Here is an 18951-nt window from a genome sequence, read left to right on the forward strand (position 1 = left end):
TATCAAAATGATCCCCCTCTTTAAACTGTGGAAGAAATGTACTGACGTTTGTGCTTCTGGGGTCCAGTTACTCCCTTCCCCATTACCTCCATGACTGTGGTGAAGAGTCAGCGTTTCTCTCTCATGCCTCCTCTGCTGCTTCTTTTCCTCGGCTTCTATCTCCAAACGCCTGGCCTCCAACTCAAGTCTCTTTAGCTCCAGATGGATTTTTAAGTCCTCTGCAGAAAGGTTGAGCTGTCCATTCTCTGAGGGTATTATACCTCCACTGTCAGTCTAAATTTCCTCCTGGTTGCTGTTTTCTGATGCAGCTGTAACCAAGGCTGCAATCAGGTCTGCCTTAGTCAGGTTTCCAAGCAGCAGTCCCCTAGTCTGGCACATCTCCGCCAGCTGGCTCCTTGTCAGCTTTCCATACTCCTCTGCTGACATGCTGCCTGCTCACCCTGACTAACTAAGCTAACAAAAGAAATAAAACAATTGTGATCTGAACTCTGAGTATTCACTGCGTGGCTGATTTAGAGTACAAAACACCTTCAAAGCTCACTGTACACAAGCTTCAGGAATTCACTCTACCCACACTACTACAAGCCAATTAGTATTTGCCAACCAATTAATATGTGGTGTGGATATCTCACAACTATCGAACAATTAATATATGATGCCCATGCCCTGGCCCAGCAATTAAGGAGCCTCACTCCTCACCACTAACACCAGTGAGGGGTGTCTCACATAGGAGGAAAGGATAACAAATACACACAGTAAAGTGTAATTTCCCTTAACAGCACACAGAGATCACAGTCAGTCTGGAGCTGGTTGCTCCCTTGCTCTTCAGGTCCCCAATAAGACTCCCTACTGGCACAGCTATAGGGTCCAGATCTCAGCCTAGTGGGCAAGCTAAAACCTCCAGCACCCTCTCTGTCCAACCAGTGCTTTGTGTCCCTGCCCAAGTAGCTGACACACACACACACACACACACACACACACACACACACACACACACACACACACACACTTTGAGAAGTGTTTATACAACTGCACAGACACTCCTAGGGAAGGCTGGCACAGGTTCTCCAGCTGTGCCCCTTTTTCCCAGACTATACGTTAGTACCAGCTGCCACCATCCACTAATATTTATCAGCTACTCAAAGGCCCTTAAAAGGGTGTCCAAATATTACTGTGCAATATTATTATCCAATTGGTAAATGCGACTAAACAGTCAAGGCTTATTAGAGTGACTTGGTACAGGATCACTATATACATGCCATGTACTGTAGGGCTTAAATTATCTCTACACAAAACAGCCACAGTTGAAAGGTTTTAAAATATTTAATAATGAATAATAAAAGCACAAGACAATACTTTTTACTACACAGTGCTAGTCAAGAGTTCGCAGATCACAGAGAAATACTTAAAATAATTCAGTAGTACAGTTCTGATATCACAAAAAATACTTAGTCTAAACTTTCTAGTTTCTAGCTATTTCTAAGAGAAAACATAAGTCTAAGATAAACTTACAGCTAGAGCAAGACAGTGCTGGTGAGTTGGATGGTCAAGGCAAAAATGCTTAATGCTCTCTGAATCTCTCTGTTTTCAAAATCACATTCCTGGTTCACATTACATAATTTTTCACACTTCCCTGGGTTCCCAGGCTAACATAAACTACATTTACATTCTTCACCTCTGGGTTGAAACCAGAGCAATAAAGGACATTTATGCAGGCAAATTCTGGCCATTAACTCTTGCCTTAAAACAATAGTCAGGATGCCTCACTCTAGACTTACTGGTTCTGAGTTTTAACATAAAAGGGTCACAACCTGCTTTACTTGGTCAGTAGAGTGCACTGTTGTTCCATTATTTTCCAGTTCCACATGTAACACTATTTTTACCACTTAAGACAACAAGCCTGTGGTTTACATTAATATTTACAGATGACAGAATTATCTCCAAAATTCTATCTGGCTAGGCTGGCAGCCTTCACCCATCTTCACACCCTCCTTGTGGCTAGTGTGTATGTGGGGGTGGGGGGGGATGGTGAGGCAGAACTATCTGAAGCTGTTCTTGTTTCCTGGACAGGGAAGCAAAGGGAAGCAATCCATATAGTCTAAAGGGTACTGCAGCAGTGAGAATTATGTGTGAATTTCTTTAAAGAACATACCTCTCAAATGTCCTTGATTTTGGTTCAGTCTTTTGCTCTATCCCTTCTAAAACAGGTGATTTTGGGACAAAGGGTGGTAGTATATTACGGTTAATAAATAATAGCAATAATTACAGTTATAAACTTTACTTCAGAAAATCCATGCTAATTCACATTTTATTTATAAGCTTGTCAGTCTCAGTAGCTCACTCACCTTTGGTGCAAAAGACTGTAGGTTCTATTCTTGCACCAGATAGCTGGATTACTGGTAGTGCTACATGAGAGGTGATGCACTCCTGAGTGTGTTGATCCTCCCATGAGACTTTAACCCATGTTCTAATTGCTTGAGTTAGCTGGTAGCTTAGGTGAATGTAAACAATTCCATGGTACCCATGGAGAAAAGTAGTGGTTGCTTTAAACACTTTTTTAAGTTCCCTAATGCCGTGACCAAATTTCCCCTGGTAGTATAAATAGCACTTCGGCTATCCCCTGAAAAGAAGCCACTAATCTAGCCAACAAAGGATAGACAGATAGATAGATAAAATCTTCTCAAGGTAAAAATATTAATATTTTAAAAAAGTATTCTTGACCGTTTCTGGATCTGTACATGATTCTGGGAAGAAGAGGTCGAGACATACCTCCTCTCTACCTCGTTCTCCAAGAATTCTGGACAAAGCCAAAAATAAGGACACTATTTAAATATTGTTCTTATAAACTTAGAAAGTTATTAGGTTTTGCATTAGCATGACTTTTTGGAAGAGTATGGAGTCTGAAACTCAAATGTCTGTTATTATTTAGTGGCTTCAGTCCTCAATGATTTACCAGAAAAGCACAATTTTATGAGGAACAGACCAAAAAAAATTACACAAAAATCTGGAAAGTTGAGAGGTATGTGTTGAGAACTGTCGTAGATACGTTGGCAGTGTTAATTCCAAAGTACATCGTAAACAACTAACAAATGCATACAAAACATTTATACATAAATAAATACAAAGCGATCCTTAGGTTTACCACTTTTTCAAATGTCCAGAGATACATTTTTGTGGAAAAGTAGTATTTTACATGGCAAGCCATGCCCATAGCCAGTGCAGACTACAGGACTTAAACATTTTGCCAAACGACAAGTTTATTCTTAAAGGATTGGAGTTGTTTATACTGTTTCATGTACAAAATAATTGTGTTAAACAGCTATTAAAGAAAAATTATGAAATATTTTATGCCTTAAAATCTCGGGACATTTGCAATTTTTCAGTTTTATTACCCCCGCAGGACACAACTGTCCACAGAATGACTAAACTACACTGTGCAAAGAGTGACAGGTGGCAAGCCTAACTTCAAGTTGGTAACACCTAAAAATAGCAGGACACCTGAGTATCGGTGAAATTAAGCTGTCTTGCGAAGGGAAGGGAGATATTTCATTACGTCAATTTCCGGGTGAAACTGATTGTTTTGACTTTAACGAGAAGTAAAACAGTGAAATCCAAGTTGTATTGAAACGGAGCAAGTAAGAAGAACGGTTAATGTTTCTTGGTTAAACACTTTGTAATTCTTCTAAAATATATTAGTTGCCAAAAACGCTGGCTCACTGACGACGCTTCTTTAAGTTTCGGTTTCCTTTCTCGCGGAAAGAAACTAGCAACAGCGCAAAGTAAGCGGACTTGGTCTGTTTTTGTCTTTTGCGGTGTGTACACAACATGACAGCTAATTTCATGACTAGGTACGCCATCGAAGTACTGTGTGAAAATCATGGCTCACTGGAGTATTGTGAACTCCTTCGACAAGTTAAGCAGTATTTTGGGGTAACAGATGACCAAGGGTTTGAACTACTAGAGGACAGTCGACTTCTGGTTACTTATGGGAAAGTGGATTCTACCAATTCTGGTCCTCCATCCGCGGACAATAAAAAAGTTGTAGCCGTCACTTCTGTCCGTGTTTGTAGTCCGTTTTGTTCTAAGGATGGTTGCAGCGATACAGTTTGTCCTAATTTACATATGTGCCGCTATTTCGTTCGTGGGAATTGTAGGTTTAATGCACGAAGGTAAGATTTAAACCTCAGTTATTGCCTGCATATTGTAAAATGTGCGCTTCTCTTTCCTTAACAAGTAGAGTTCCATACACGTTTGCCGTGGTGTGAAATCGACAAACAATCGAAATAAGTCAAAGAACAAGAGTTGTAGCACGTCCATTTGGGATCTGCAGGAATGATGGTTTATTTAAATTAGTTCTTGCACAGCTGAGTCTTCTCTCTCTATCTACTTCACTACTTGTTTAACAAAATCAGCTGAACTGGCAGTTGTCTCCACTGTTTCTTTATTCCACATAGGTTCGCAAACATATCCCTCAACCTGCAGATATTTTATATAAGGGACTTGAAAAGTAGGTACATCCAGCAAAAAAACTGGAGAGCTAATTAGCATAAACATTGAACACCAAACAGGAGAAAACGTATAGCTTCCAGTAGGAGGAATGTATTTCTCAGAAACTCTCTTAAACAACAGACAGGGTCTGCTGTAGGTCATGTAGTGCTCTAGGCAAAAGGACTGTACAACATCCCTCCCCCACCTGGTGCCCCATCCTGATCTATTTACATACACCATCCAGTTCACTGGAAAAGCACCCCTGCTAGAGCAGCGCCCTAGCAGGCCGCCTAGTTGGCATATGCCTAAGGCCAGCTATGACAGAGTGTGACAAAAATGATGGAAAATGTAAATGTGTTTCATAGATTCATAGATTGTTTGGCTAACAGCCCTCATGGACCATTTTAAGCCTAGCCAATTACCCCATGTGAGAATCAAACCCTGCACCTTGTGTTTCTAAGGTAAGCACGTTAACCATTACACCACCCTCAAAATACAGTGAAAAAATCTGTAGACATTAATTAATTGTAGTACAAAATTATACAAAACATACCTGTAAGATATTGATCCTCTTTTTTGTCTAGCATGACAGGTGATCTGCTGTGGCGACCCCTAACCGGGGAAAAAGCAGAAAGAAGAGGAGTTGTCTAGTATGCTGATTGTGTAGTGTGGTTTTTTGTGTGCTAGACAGAGTCAAAAACATATGTGATATGGGAGGGTGATTCAGAAAATTGTGTAAAGGGCTAAATCAAGCCTGATATCAGTAGGGACATGCATCTGAAAAATAGGGATATTCTTTGCAGGGGTAAACCAGGCCTAAAAATAGGAAGGTTCTTCCAAAATAAGGACACTTGCAAGGGCAGCAGTGTGAGATACTTCTCAGAAACATTTAAAAGAAGAGCCCGACAAAAATGATGGAAAATTATATGCAATTTATGAATTTAGTTATTGCTGTATGTCACAATGAATTAACCACAATTTACACTGAGATCAGACAAAAGCACATCTGAATATAACTGTTGGCTAAAATGAATTGCCATTTTAGAATTATATTGATGTTTTATTCTAATTGTGCTTATATTTTCTCCATTAATAGAAGTTTTAAATGATTGGTTTGACATGGGCACTTTATGCTTATTTTAATTTAATGTTATTTTGTTATTTTTTAGGTTAAAATTCAATACAAAATGAAAACATATAAGCACATTATCAAAGACCCACTGTAAAAGTCTGTAGATTTTAATGAACTGTTATGCCAAATTATACTACGCAAAACTATCTGTATTTGCTTCTGAAAAAGTTAGATGGTTCTACTCCGTTGGCCATGTTGTATGATTTTCTGTGAGCTAGACCGCTTCAAAAAACGCATGACTCCTATCTCCAAATGTGATCTCAGTATTAATATTTTACTGAAAGTGATGCATTTATTAAATTCACTATAGTTAATATAGTCTTACAGAAGTGCAATATTTTTCCCTTAAAAGTGCAACTGCAATAATTCAAAAGTACAATTGCAATAATTCATGTGCAATATTAACAATCTGCCTTTTCTTCTCTTTTTCTGTGTACATTTGTGATGCCCCTGCAACTGGCCCAGTAATTAAGGAGTCTCAGTCCTCACCACTGGTAACAGCTTGGGAATGTACAGAGTGGGAGGATGACAAATGACACGCAGTAAAGTGCAATTTTCCTTAAGAGCGCACAGAGACCTCAGTCACTCTGGGGCTGGTTTCTCCCTTTCACCAGATCCCCAATAAGACTCCCCACTGGCACAGTTTAGGGTGGAGACCTCAGCTGAGTGGCCAAGCCAAATCCTCCAGAACCCTCTCTTTCCAACCAGTGTTTTATGTCCCTGCCCAGGAAGCTGAGACACACACACACCCACCCTTTGAGGCTTAGTTTATATGCAAAGTCACACACACTCCTGGGAAAGGCTGGCACAGGTTTACTAGCTATGCCCCCTTCTGCCCAGACTATAAGTTAGTTTCCCTTGCCACCAACCACTCTTATCAGCTACTTTTAAGGCCCTTAACAAAGGGTGTCAAATCCTACTGTGTAATGTTACTATTAATCCAAATGGTAGTCTGACCAAGCGCAAGGCTATTTAGGAGTGGCTTGTACAGTGTCACCAAATTCATATGCAAGTACTCTCAGAGCTTAAATATGTCTCACAAATAGCTACAAATTATAGATTTTAAATATATTGTAACCACAGCATGCCCTGCTGGCTTAGAATAGAAATATATATATACTATTGTAATTGTGTAACTGTATATGTTTTAACGGTAGAAACTGGGACATAAAATGTTAACTTGCAAAACTTCAAGAAAGTAAGTTGAAATTAAATTATTTTACGATTGTGCTATAAAAGTTCTCTCTGAGTTTCAGTGTAGCAGACACAATGTCTAGAGCTAAAGTTTTTTGTATTGTCTTGGAAGAGAAGTAATTACTAAAGTTTGAGATGCAGAAGTGTTTAACTTTCAGGATCAGCAAACATCTGAGAGGTATGTATTTTTCAGAGAGAGATGCTAAAAATGCTTGTACTTTCTAACAATGGGGGTAGCTTGGAAACTAAAGTCAGGTGACAAAAAGTGATGTCATCCAAGCTAACCCAGCAGTAATATTTGTTATTAATTTAAGAGCTCTCTCAGAGAAAAACTGCGCATTTTTGTATTTTGTCTTGGACCTAGCAAGAACAGCTACCCATCACCACCTTCTGCACTTGTCTGACTGTAAGTAAGTTTTTTAGGGCATAGTAATACCAGATCGGTCGAGGCCTGGGTTAACAATGACTGCCACCAGTACTGTTGGCCAACAGGGTGCTGGTGGAAATTGGCTACTGTTGGCCGAAGTAGGAGAAGATGGGGAAGGCATGCCCGAAGGCAGGTAAAGGCAAGGACTGTTGTAGTGAGGGTCGGAACATTGAATGTTGGCAGTATGACTGGTATGGGGAGAGAGCTAGCTGATATGATGGACAGAAGGAAGGTTGGTATATTGTGTGTGCAAGAGACCAGATAGAAGGGGAGCAAGGCTAGGTGTATCAGAGGTGGGTTCAAATTGTTTTATCATGGTGTGGATGGGAGGAGAAATGGTGTAGGGGTTATCCTGAAACAGTATGCTAGGAGTGTTTCGGAGGTGAAAAGAGTGTCGGATAGAGTGATGTTTATGAAGCTGGAAATGGATGGTGTAATGATGAATGCTGTTAGTGCATATGCTCCACAAATTAGGTGTGCAATGGATGAGAGAACAATTTTGGAGTGAGTTGGATGAAGTGGTGAAGACTGTACCCAAGTGTGAGAGTGTGGTGATTGAAGCAGATTTCAGTGGCCATGTTGGTGAAGGGAATAGAGGGGAGGAGGAAATGATGGGTAGGTATGGTGTTAATCAAAGGAATGCAGAAGGTCAGATGGTAGTGGAGTTTGCAAAAAGAATGGACATGGCTGTGGTGAATACATATTTTAACAAGAGGGAGGAGCATAAGGTAACATAACAAGAGTGGAGGAAGATGCACACAGGTGGATTATATCTTGTGTAGAAGGGCCGGTCTGAAGGAGACTGGAGACTGTAAAGTGGTGGAAGGGGAAAGGGTAGTTAGGCAGCATAGGATGGTGCTTTGTAGGATGACATTGGTGATCAAAAAGAGGAGGAGGAGTGTGAGGGCAGCACCAAGGATCAAATGGTGTAAATTGAAAAAGAGTAACTGTGAGGTGGTGTTCAGGGAAGAGTTAAGACAGGCACTGGGTGGCAGTGAAGAGTTACCGAATAGCTGGGTAACTACAGCAGAGCTAGTAAGAGATGGCTAGAAAGGTGCTTGGTGTGACATCTGGAAAGAGGAAGGAGGACAAGGAAACCTGGTGGTGGAATGAGGAAGTACAGGAGAGTATACAGAGAAAGAAGTTGGTGAAGAAGTGGGATTGTCAGAGAGATGAAGAAAGTTGACAGGAGTATAAGGAGATGAGGTGCATGGCAAAGAGAGAGGTGGCAAAGGCTAAGGATAAGGCATATGAAGAGTTGTATGAAAGGCTGGATACTAAGGAGGAAGAAAAAGACCTGTACCGACTGGCTAGACAGAGGGACTGAGCTAGTAAAGATGTGCAGTAGGTAAGGGTGATAAAGGATAATGAGGGAAACGTACTCATATGCGAGGAGAGTGTGTTGTGCAGATGGAAAGAGTACTTTCAGGGGCTGATGAATGAAGAGAATGAGAGAGAGAGAGAGAGAGAGAGAGAGAGAAGGTTGGATGATGTGGTGATAGTGAATCAGGAAGTGTAATGGATTAGCCAGCAGGAAGTAAGGACAGCTATGAAGAGGATGAAGAATGGAAAGGCTGTTGGTCCAGATGACATACCTGTGAAAGCATGGAGGTGTTTAGGTGAAATGGCAGTGGAGTTTTTAACTAGATTGTTTAATGAAATCTTGGAAAGTGAGAGGATGCCTGAGGAATGAAGCAAAAGTGTTTTGGTACAAATTTTTAAGAAGAGGGTGATGTGCAGATGTAACTACAGAGGGATTAAATTGATTAGCCACAGCATGAAGTTGTGGGAAAGTGTAGTGGAAGCTAGGTTAAGAAGAGAGGTGATGATTAGTGATCAGAAATATGGCTTCATGCCAGGAAAGAGCACTACAGATGCATTGTTTGCTCTGAGAGTGTTGATGGAGAAGTACAGAGAAGGTCAGTTGCATTGTGTCTTTGTGGACTTAGAGAAAGCATATGACAGGGTGCCTAGGGAGAAGTTGTGGTATTGTATGATGAAGTTGGGAGTGTCAGAGAAGTATGTAAGAGTGGTACAGGATATGTACGAGGGTAGTGTGACAGCGGTGAGGTCTGCGGTGGGAGTGATGGATTAGTATAAGGTGGAGGTGGGATTACAACAAGGATCAGCTCTGAGCCCTTTCTTATTTGCAGTGGTGATGGACAGGTTGACAGACAAAATCAGACAGGAGTCCCCGTGGACTATGATGTTTGCAGATGACATTGTGATCTGTAGTGAGAGTAGGGAACAGGTGGTGGAGATATACTCTAGAGAGAAGAGGAATGAAGGTCAGCAGGACTAAGACAGGCTATATGTGTGTGAATCGGAGGGAGGATAGAGGAGTGGTGAGGATGCAGGGAGAAAAGGTGGTGAAGGTGGATGAGTTTAAATATTTGGGATCAACAGTTCAGAGTAATGGTGAGTGTGGAAGAGAGGTGAAGAAGAGAGTACAGGCAGGATGGAGTGGGTGGAGAAGTGTCAGGAGTGTTTTGTGACAGACAAGTACAAGTAAGAGTGAAAGGGAAGGAGGTCTACAAGAGGGTAGTAAGACCAGCTATGTTATATGGGTTGATACCAGCTATGTTATATGGGTTGGAGACAGTGGCATTGACAAAAAGGCATGATTCAGAGCTGGATGTGGCAGAATTAAAGATGTTAAGATTTTTACTGGGTGTGACAAGGGTGGACAGGATTAGGAATAAGTATATTAGAGGGTCGGCCCAGGTTGGAAGGTTTGGAGACAAATCCAGAGAGGCAAGATTACATTGGTTTGACCATGTGCTGAGGAGGGATGCAGAGTATATTGGGAAAAATATGCTAAGGATGAAGCTGCTAGGTAACAGGAAAAGAGGAAGGCCTAAGATAAGGTTTATGGATGTGGTGTGAGAGGACATGCAGGTGGGTGGTGTGACAGAGCAAGATCCAGAGGACAGGAAGAAATGGAAACGGATGATCCACTGTGGCGACCCCTAACGGGAGCAACCGAAAGAAGAAGAAAAAGTAACTGTTTTAGTTATAGTTAGGAATATAGTAAATATTAGTTTAGATGTTTTCTGTATTTATTTGAGACTGTCCTGCAATGTTGTTTTAAATATTTCCTGTGATTTTTGAACTCTGAAGTCACTGTGAATAAATATTTAGTGTTGTCTTGTTCTCTTTGTGGCTGATATTTGTGAGACCTATTTAAGTTCTGAGAGTACTTGCATGTGTATTTGGTGACACTGTACAGGCCACTCCTAAATAGCCTTGCTCTTGGTCAGACCGCCATTAGGATTAATAGTAACATTCCACAGTAGGGTTGGACACCCTTTGTTAAGGGCCTTAAAAGTAGCTGATAAATGTGGTTGGTGGCAGTGGAAACTACCTTGTAGTCTGGGCAGAAGGGGGCATAGGTAGTAAACCTGTGCCAGCCTTTCCCAGGAGTGGGTGTGTTTGTGTATAAATCAAAACTTTATAAGTACCCAGTTGGGTTTTTGGTTACTTTTTCTGTTTGTTTAGTGCTATTTGGGGTTAATGTCATCCAGGAAGGGTAAATGCCAATGTGGGAGTCTGATTCCTTATAAAGACCACCACGGTAAGTGTCTTTTTTGGCTTGGTGCTGCTCACAATGTATGTCTTGTTCATTTTGTCAGGCGTTTGTCCCCAAAACTCTTCGTAGTAGGCTTTCTTCCCTTTCCTTGTATCTTGAGTGCCAGCGACTTAAGCTTCTTGCTGTGGCTACTATGGATGGAACCTCCTGCTCTGAGGGTCAGCCATCTGGGAAGAAGGTGCATAAGATAGGACCGGGATCCTGCTGTCCAGCCTCTGCCGGGTGTTTCTCCTGAGGTTATTATGCACCCAGAGGCTCACCCAGTTTTATCAGTTTCTTCTATCAAGTCTGGGTTGGAGGCTGGTGAGGATCTGGCAGGCACCACGTCTGACCAGGCTTTACAGGTGTCTGTTCTGGGCATTCAGTGGGAACCACGGTTGACTGTTTCTGAGGGGTCTAGTGGGGTTCTGCAGTTTCTCTTTTGGGAAGAGGTTCCTACTGCAGTTGTGGAACGCTGTCCCGATAGGACGGCTGTCCCTTTAAAGAAGAAACAGAAAGGTAACCGTGTTTTTTTTCTGCTCCCAGGGATCCACAAAGTGAGTGGCAGGCCTTTACTCAGGGATTATTCAATGCTTTACTATCATTGCGGCCTCCTCAAGGGGTTTCAGTTCCTGCTCCTTCTTGGTCCACCTCTTCTCCTAAAAGGCCCAGAGAATTCCATTCTTCTGAGGTGGATTCTGATGATGACTCCCTTGCTTATTCTGCCCAGATTCCTTCTCCTTTAGACTATGGGTCTGAGGAGGAGGATTCTCGTACTCTTGATAATCCCTCTGAGAAAATTTCCTTTGTGGACACTATCTGTAGGATGATGGACTTTTTTATATGAGATTGTGCCCAGGTTTTGGATATCAATAAGAGGTACTATGAGTTACTGCAGATGGAATCTTCTAAACCTGTGACCATTCATCCTGTCTTGCCTGCTTTATTAGATAGTTTGTCCACTGCCTCTAAAGCATTGGATTCTCTGCCCCCTACTCCCAGGAAGTCTGTTAGGTCTTACAGGTTGCCTGAAGATTGTTCCTTTTTGTTTAAATGTACTGCTGCTGACCCCTCTGTGGTGTCTGTAGCCTCTGATAAGCCATCTTAGTTGCTTCCTTTGTCCAAGTTACTGCCTTCTGACAAGGACAGTAGGACCATGGAAAGGCTAGGTAAGAAAGTTTATACTTCATCTACCCTAGCTTTTAGGCCTATTAATTATCAGACTCCTATCTCGAGGTGTGTCTTGGCTTTTTTTCTCATGCCTGTCAGGTTCTTTCTGATCTTCCAGACTCTGAGGGTATATCTTTCCTTGCTTGGGACTTCCTCTCAGGTGGTTCACCATTCTATCGAATTTAGTTATGATGCTGCAGATGCCTCTTCAAGGGCTGCTGCTTCTGGCTCAGTTTTGAGGAGATCTTCATGGATTTGGCTTCAACCTTTGCCTGATGATATTAAGGCTAAGTTACTGGATGCTCCTCTGGATAATACTCTTGTTTGGTGAAGCGGCTGCTGGTTTATTTAAGTCTCTTTAGGACAAGGGGAAGGCTTTACAGGAGCTTAAGCATGTTTTTGTTTCTCCTCTGCCTAAATTTCAACAGAACTACCCTTCTAAACCAGTCTTTGTTCATAGGCAGTCTCACCCTCATTCTAAAGGAAAAAAGGATAGTAAATGGATGACTCCTGCTAAAGCCACTCAGACTGCAGGGATTCCCTTTCCTGACAAACCGGGTACTGTCTAACTATCCACCCATTCCCAGCCACATTCCTCTGCCTCTTTGCCTTTCTCTTTGGCTCCGGATCACCCAGGATTCTTGGGTTTTGTCATTCATTTGTCATGGGTACTTCATGGTCTGAATTTCCCTTCCTCCTTTTATAGGCATTCCTCAGCCTCTTTGGGAACAGCTTCCTTTTTTCCCCAGAGGTTCTTTGGGACCTCTTGTTTCAGGGTACTATTCAAGAAGTGCCTGTATCCCAAAGGGGGAAAGGGTTTTATTCATAGGTTCATAGGTTCATACTAGGCTATCTGCCCTAGGGCATTTATAAGCCTAGCCAGAGTGTGTCCAAGAATGTTTCTAGTGCCCATAAAAGAAGGTACTTGGAGACCTATTCTAGACCTGTCCCATCTGAACACCTTTCTAAAGGTGCCTTCCTTTCAGATGTTGTCTATTCAGTCCCTTTTTCCTCTCTTGCTCCCTCAGGCCTTTCTGGTGTCTCTGCACCTCAAGGATGCTTATCTCCATATTCCAATCCATCCTCTTTTCAGGAGAATTTTGTGCTTCTGTGTTGCTTCCTGGCATTTTCAGTTCTGTGCTTTGGCCTTTCTGCTGCCCCAAGGGTGTTCACCAAATGCCTCATTCCTGTGATTGCCTTTTGCAGGCTCAAGGGTTCCAACTCTTTCCTTATTTGGATGACCTACTGATTCAGGCATCTTCTCCAGAGTTCCTTTTGCAAAGTCTTCATTTTACCATTTCTCCTCTTCAGAGCCTGGGTTTCATAATAAATTTCAACAAGTCTTCCTTGACTCCTTCTCAGGATCATGTCTTTCTGGGTTGAAGGTTTCAAACAGTACCAATGCTGACATCCCTGCCTCCTCCAATGGCATTAGCTCTCATTTCTTTCTTTCAAACTCTTCTTCCTCTGGCCTCCTTTTCAGCTGGGGAATTTCTGAGAGCTTTGGGGTTCATGGCTTCCACTATTCCGATGCTTCCTCTGGCCAGACTCCACATGAGGAAGTTCCAGTGGTTTCTGAAGTTGGTGTGGCTCATCCTCTAGACTTTCCTGTTCCTCTTCTCCCGTGTCTCAGGGTCGAACTTCTCTGGTGGATTCAGCAGTTGTCTCTGAAACCAGGGCTTCCATTTCAGCCTTCACTTCCCTCTTAGGATCTGTTCACAAACACTTCAGATATGGGATGGGGAGCAACGTTTGACTCCCTGAGGGTTCAGGGAGTGTGGTCGCCTCATCAGTGGAAGGAGCACATCAAAGAGATGGGGGCTCTTCTGCTGGTTGTTCAGGCCTTTCATCCTCTCTTCTCTGCAGAGCCTCTCAAGGTATTCACGGACAATACCACAGTCATGTTATATCCGCAAACGGGGGTATGAGATCCTACCATCTTTGCTGGCTGGCACTTCTGGTATGGGATCTGGCTATCCAGTATTGTGCGACTCTTCAGGCAGTTTATACTCCTTCAGATTGGAACGTTGTGGCAGACAATCTGAGCAGGTCCGTCACTCAGTCCTACAAATGGATGCTTCACAGGGATGTGTTTCTGGACATTGTTCACCAGTGGGGTACTCTTCAAGTAGATTGTCTCCCCTCTGAACAGACAAATTCCTCTGTTTGTTTTGTGCTAGAGTCCCAGGTCCTGTGGTATGGAAGGTGGACGCCCTATCATTTTCTTGGAAGGGGGTGTTTCTTTATGCAATCTCTCGCCTTCCCCTCATTCCAAGAGTCCTGTTCAAGGTTCAACAGGATGCTCCCAAAATCTTGTTGGTGACTCCCTTTTGGCCATGACAGCACTGGTTCCCTGTACGTCTGCATCTTGCCAGGGGCAGTTATCACAAGTTACTTCACAGGGTGGATCTCCTCACACAAGATGAGGGGTCTCTCATCCATCCCTACCTGTCTACACTTCAGCTGACACTGTGAGTGATGGGGTTTTGATTCCTCAGACACCTTTTTTTTCTGAGGATGTGCTGCAGGTCCTGCAGGAGGCCAGGAAACCTACTACTAGGAAATCCTACTTATCTAAATGGAAGAGGTTTTCTATTTGGTGTCTTTCTTGTGACCTGGACCCACATTCTGTGGATGTTCCTTTTGGTTCTTTTTTATTTGTGTGAGTTGCTCATTGCTGGTTTGGCCTATTTTTCTATTAAGGCCCACTTTTTTCTGCTTGTCTGCCTTTAACTCCCCCATTAACTTCTAGATTTGAGACTAAGCAGTTTCTTAAAGGTGTCCTTAATAGTAGACCTCCCAGGAAGCCTGTTCCTCCTCCCTGGGATCTTAATTTTGTTCTGGAAAAATTGACTCTGGCTCCTTTTGAGCCTGCTGTTTCAGCTTCCTTGCAACATTGTTCTTGGAAGACAGTTCTTTTGTTAGCTCTTACTTATGCCAGATGGGTGTCTGAGTTGCAAGCCCTTATGGCTTGTCCACCTTTTTTGATATTTCAAGAGGACAGGGTGTCCTTGTGTACCAATCCTTTTATGCCAAGGTGGTTAATGAGTTGTCACTTAGTCTATTAATTTGCCTACTTTTTTCCTCTCTGCAATCTGACAGTGAGAGGATGCTACATACCTTAGATGTGCACAGCTCCAATTTTATTTGGATAAAACTAAAGCTGTCAGGAAGTCTGACCAATTATTTGTTTCCTTTCATCCTAGGTCTTTAGGTTTGGCTGTTTCCAAGAAAATTCCACTTGGATTTCAAAGGCTATTTCCTTTTTGTTACACTTTTCATGGCGAGATCCTTCCTTCTTCTATAAAGGCTCATTCCACTAGAGCTGTGGCTTCTTCTAGTGCTTTTTTCAAAGGCTTGGATGCTAATTCTATTCTTGAAGTTGCTACATGGACTTCTATGCATACCTTTACCAAACATTACCAGTTGGATGGTATCTCCAGAGCTAGGGCTGGTTTTGCGGCTGACATTCTTCATGGCTTCTTGGAGGGCTCTGCTGCTTCCTCCTCCCAGGTTTCTTCTTGAGCTTTTGCGCTCTCCCATTAGTCAGGAATACTGCAACGGTGAATGTAAGGACATAGTACAGTTGTGTAAAATCTTACCATAGTGGTAGATGTCCTTGCCTTCACCGCTGCAGTATTCACTCCCTCCCTCCATCCCCCTGGTCCTTTCCCTTCCTGGCTGTGCAGATTCTTCATGATTTTCCTTGGACTGCTGTTCCTACTGGGGCAATATGTTCTGAGGATGGTATGCCTGAATGTCACCTTTATGCAAGGGGTGCGCAGGTGATGTTCTGTCTCAAAAATATTCTGCCAGCTTCCTCAGCCTGCCTCGGGGCATCTCCAGTATTTGCTATTTACCAGAGGAAGAGAGTCTGAAGTCTGGTAAAGGGTATACAAGAACCCTTGCAAATATGTGAAAGATCCTACACCTTGTAGACTTTGTATATTTGCGAGCCTTACTAATTTCTTCCCAGTGTTCCTTTTGTAACTTGCCTTTCCATTCTGTTTTCCCAATATTTTCTAACCTCTGATTTTTATAGTTATTTTACAGTGTTTTACTACTGATCTCTTTTTATAACGGAAGCTTGTGTTTCAGACTCGGCTCTCTGAGAGCTGGTCTTTCACTTCAGCTCTCCTTAACTGTAGTCCACACTTCTGCTTAGCTTTATTCTGCTCTGCTACCTTTAACTCCCGAGTTGTTTTTTCTCAATACCCTTCTTCTTTTTTTAACTTCCTCTAGTAAATCATGCCCTCTTCTTCCTATTTGCTACATGTCTACTTGTAGTTATTCCTGCTGGTAAAATCTCTTGTTTCCTCTGTTAACACCCTGGTTCAGTTTTTAGAATACTTTCTGTTCTTGTTTGATGTTGTTTTCCTTAAGGAATTGTGTCTCAGTCTGTCGATTTTTCTCTGATTCATAATTTTTACTTTCATTTATGACCTTCCTGTATAGTTATTCATATAAGCATTAACTGTCAGACTCCGACTTCATTTATTTTTTTACTAAGATGCATGTCAATATACCCTGAAAAGGTAATTACATTATATCTTGTACTACTTAACACACCTTGTTTAGACTGCTCATGCTTCATTGCTTGTACCGTAATTCTGCTTGTCGCCGATAAAGAGCATTTGCTAAAGGGGGAAAAGGCTAGCAAATTTGCATATGCAGGAAAGAACTGTTGTAGATTTCACTTAGAATGCACTGTGTAGACTTTTACTGATTTATTTACTTGCAACTGCAGGCTCTCAGTCTCCAACTAAAAACAGCTGTTAAAGGAAAAAATGGAAATGCAAGAAAGACCACTGTTTATTTTTTCATCATTTTCGCATAATTTTCAAGTTTATTTGCTTATAAAGTCTTGTCTTAATAGCTTAACCTAAGGATATTAATTTAGGTAGCCACCTCTGTAAATCAGGAAATTAATGTCTTTTAATTTGACATATAATGGGATCAGTGTACTTTCTCAGTAACTCCATTCCAGCAGCCCAAGATCACACCGTTATAGCAACTGTAACTTGCGTCTTTTCAGCCTTTCTTAGCTTGGTACAGTATAAAGTCTAGATGCATTACAACTAAAATGTACTACTTTCACTTCCGGTCATGCCACTGACTGAATCAGTTGTATGGGGGGGTGCTCTCTGTGTATTTAACCCATAAAAGGGTTACTTAGGAGCTTAATACCCAATGTGAGTCATTTCCTTCTCTGCATAAATTGGATGCCTAAAAAGATGATGATGGAATCCAGTAAGTCAGCTAAGCATCCCTAAAGGCAATAGGGAAAAACAGGAGATAAAAGTAAGAAAAGTCACACCACACTGAATGCAACAATCGTGGGATTTCTGATGCCAATATTAGGGCAGAAAATGGACAAAGTTTATTATGAAATGGTTCAGATAGGAGACTCTTTGAGATTATATTAAGCAAATGGACAAAAAGTTGGAGGAAAAAGATTCTGCCATTTCCAGTCACTCAGATAATTCATCAACACTAAAAGGACAAATACAGACAAAATTAGATTAGCAGGTTTTGAGGCAGCCAGTGAGGAAAAGAAAGATAAAATCTTGGTGCTGGTCTCTAGCTGAGTAGAGAGAACGAACCTAAGAATTGTAAATGTTCCAGAAGGAGTTGAGGTAAGAGAGTGTCAAATCTATATTCTGTAAATATTAAGTGAGTGCATGGGCATCTGAAGAACCCATAGGGCTGCCTCAGTAACAAGGAGATCACTTTGTTTTCCCTGTCTAATAGTACTAATGGTGCAAAAGTTACACTTAAAGAGCAACTCTTAAGTTAGTTGTGGAAAAAAAAAGGAAAAGTGTTCCAAATCAAGGTTAGCAGATTTTCATTGACCACAATTTATTTCTCACCACTACATTAAAAAGAAGTCACTTCACTTCTTTCTTTCTTTCTTTAAAATATGTAGACAACTAAATCTTCAGTTTTGCTGCATAGAACAATTTAAAATGATTTTTTTTCACATGGGGTAAAGACATTCCTAGATCCTGCTGATGTTAGAGGAATTGGAAAGATTCAACACAGTAGTGGAACAGCAAAGTGAGAGTATGGAGGAACCAGATACTAACTATGACTATAATGGGTTCAAAAAAAAAAAAACTACAGAAACCAGCATGCTAGTCAACCCATTTCTAGCATTTAGGCAGAGGATGGTGGCAAACAGAAAGCAGCTGAGCAGTTAAGGATAAGAGACACTATCTAGTGGTTGGAAGACGAGGCTTACCCACAAGTCTCTGAAGAAGAAGGAAATGTGATCTAGTGCCTGTGCTTGGTACAGAAGATAATCGACAGACTCTATATAAAATATGCATTGAACAGTAAGTAATGTGTACCACATGTGTATATGGAGGGAATAACTGAAAAGAGTGGAAGCTAGATTATACCACTTGTTTCTGGATAAATTGAATATTTAGTTGTATTTATTAATTTTTTTATTGATGTACAGTTTTATTAACATTTGGAATGAAAATGCTCAAGTCTTTTAAGTGTGTTTATAACATTTTTATTTTATAAATGACAAGGCATGGGTTTTAAGCTTTTTTAATCACATTTATTTATTTAGTGTTGCTGATTGGATAGTTTAAATATTAATTGATATAAATATGTGTAGTTTGGTATGAGTCTACATCTGATGAAGTCTGTTTTAACTAGAAGAAAACGCTGAGTTGGTGAGTGGCATTTATGTGCCTTTATGTGCTTTGATTTTAAACCTTGGAAGCTGCTTGTGTGAATTAAACTTGGATTTTTGCATCAAAGAACAATTGACTGCTGTATTTTCCTGTCAAGGGTACTTGTTTGGAGTTTAAGTTTCATCGTTTGTTATAGCTTCGGGTGTTTCTACTAAAAACTCTCCCAGTGTTGGTCTTTCACTTAGGATCCCCCTATTTCTTTCTCTTTGCCTATATTCCACAAATCCTTGATAAGAAATGCAATCTCTAGCATGCAGTCCAAATG

At 41.4% G+C, this 18951-nt stretch overlaps 1 protein-coding gene across 1 annotated transcript in view; it reads left to right on the top strand.

Annotated features, from left to right (window-relative positions):
* The first annotated feature begins 3524 nt into the window (after positions 1-3524).
* Positions 3525-18951, top strand: part of LOC122814987 (protein mono-ADP-ribosyltransferase PARP12-like) — a 1242293-nt gene continuing 1226866 nt past the window's right edge. The window contains exon 1 of the mRNA XM_044087242.1: positions 3525-4169. Coding sequence (XP_043943177.1) covers positions 3826-4169 — 344 coding nt within the window. The 5' untranslated portion in view covers positions 3525-3825. The remainder of the gene's footprint in view (positions 4170-18951) is intronic.

This window comes from Protopterus annectens, chromosome 11.part0, assembly GCF_019279795.1.
Source record: "Protopterus annectens isolate FY-2018-M chromosome 11.part0, PAN1.0, whole genome shotgun sequence".
NCBI classification, from domain to species: Eukaryota; Metazoa; Chordata; order Ceratodontiformes; family Protopteridae; genus Protopterus; species Protopterus annectens.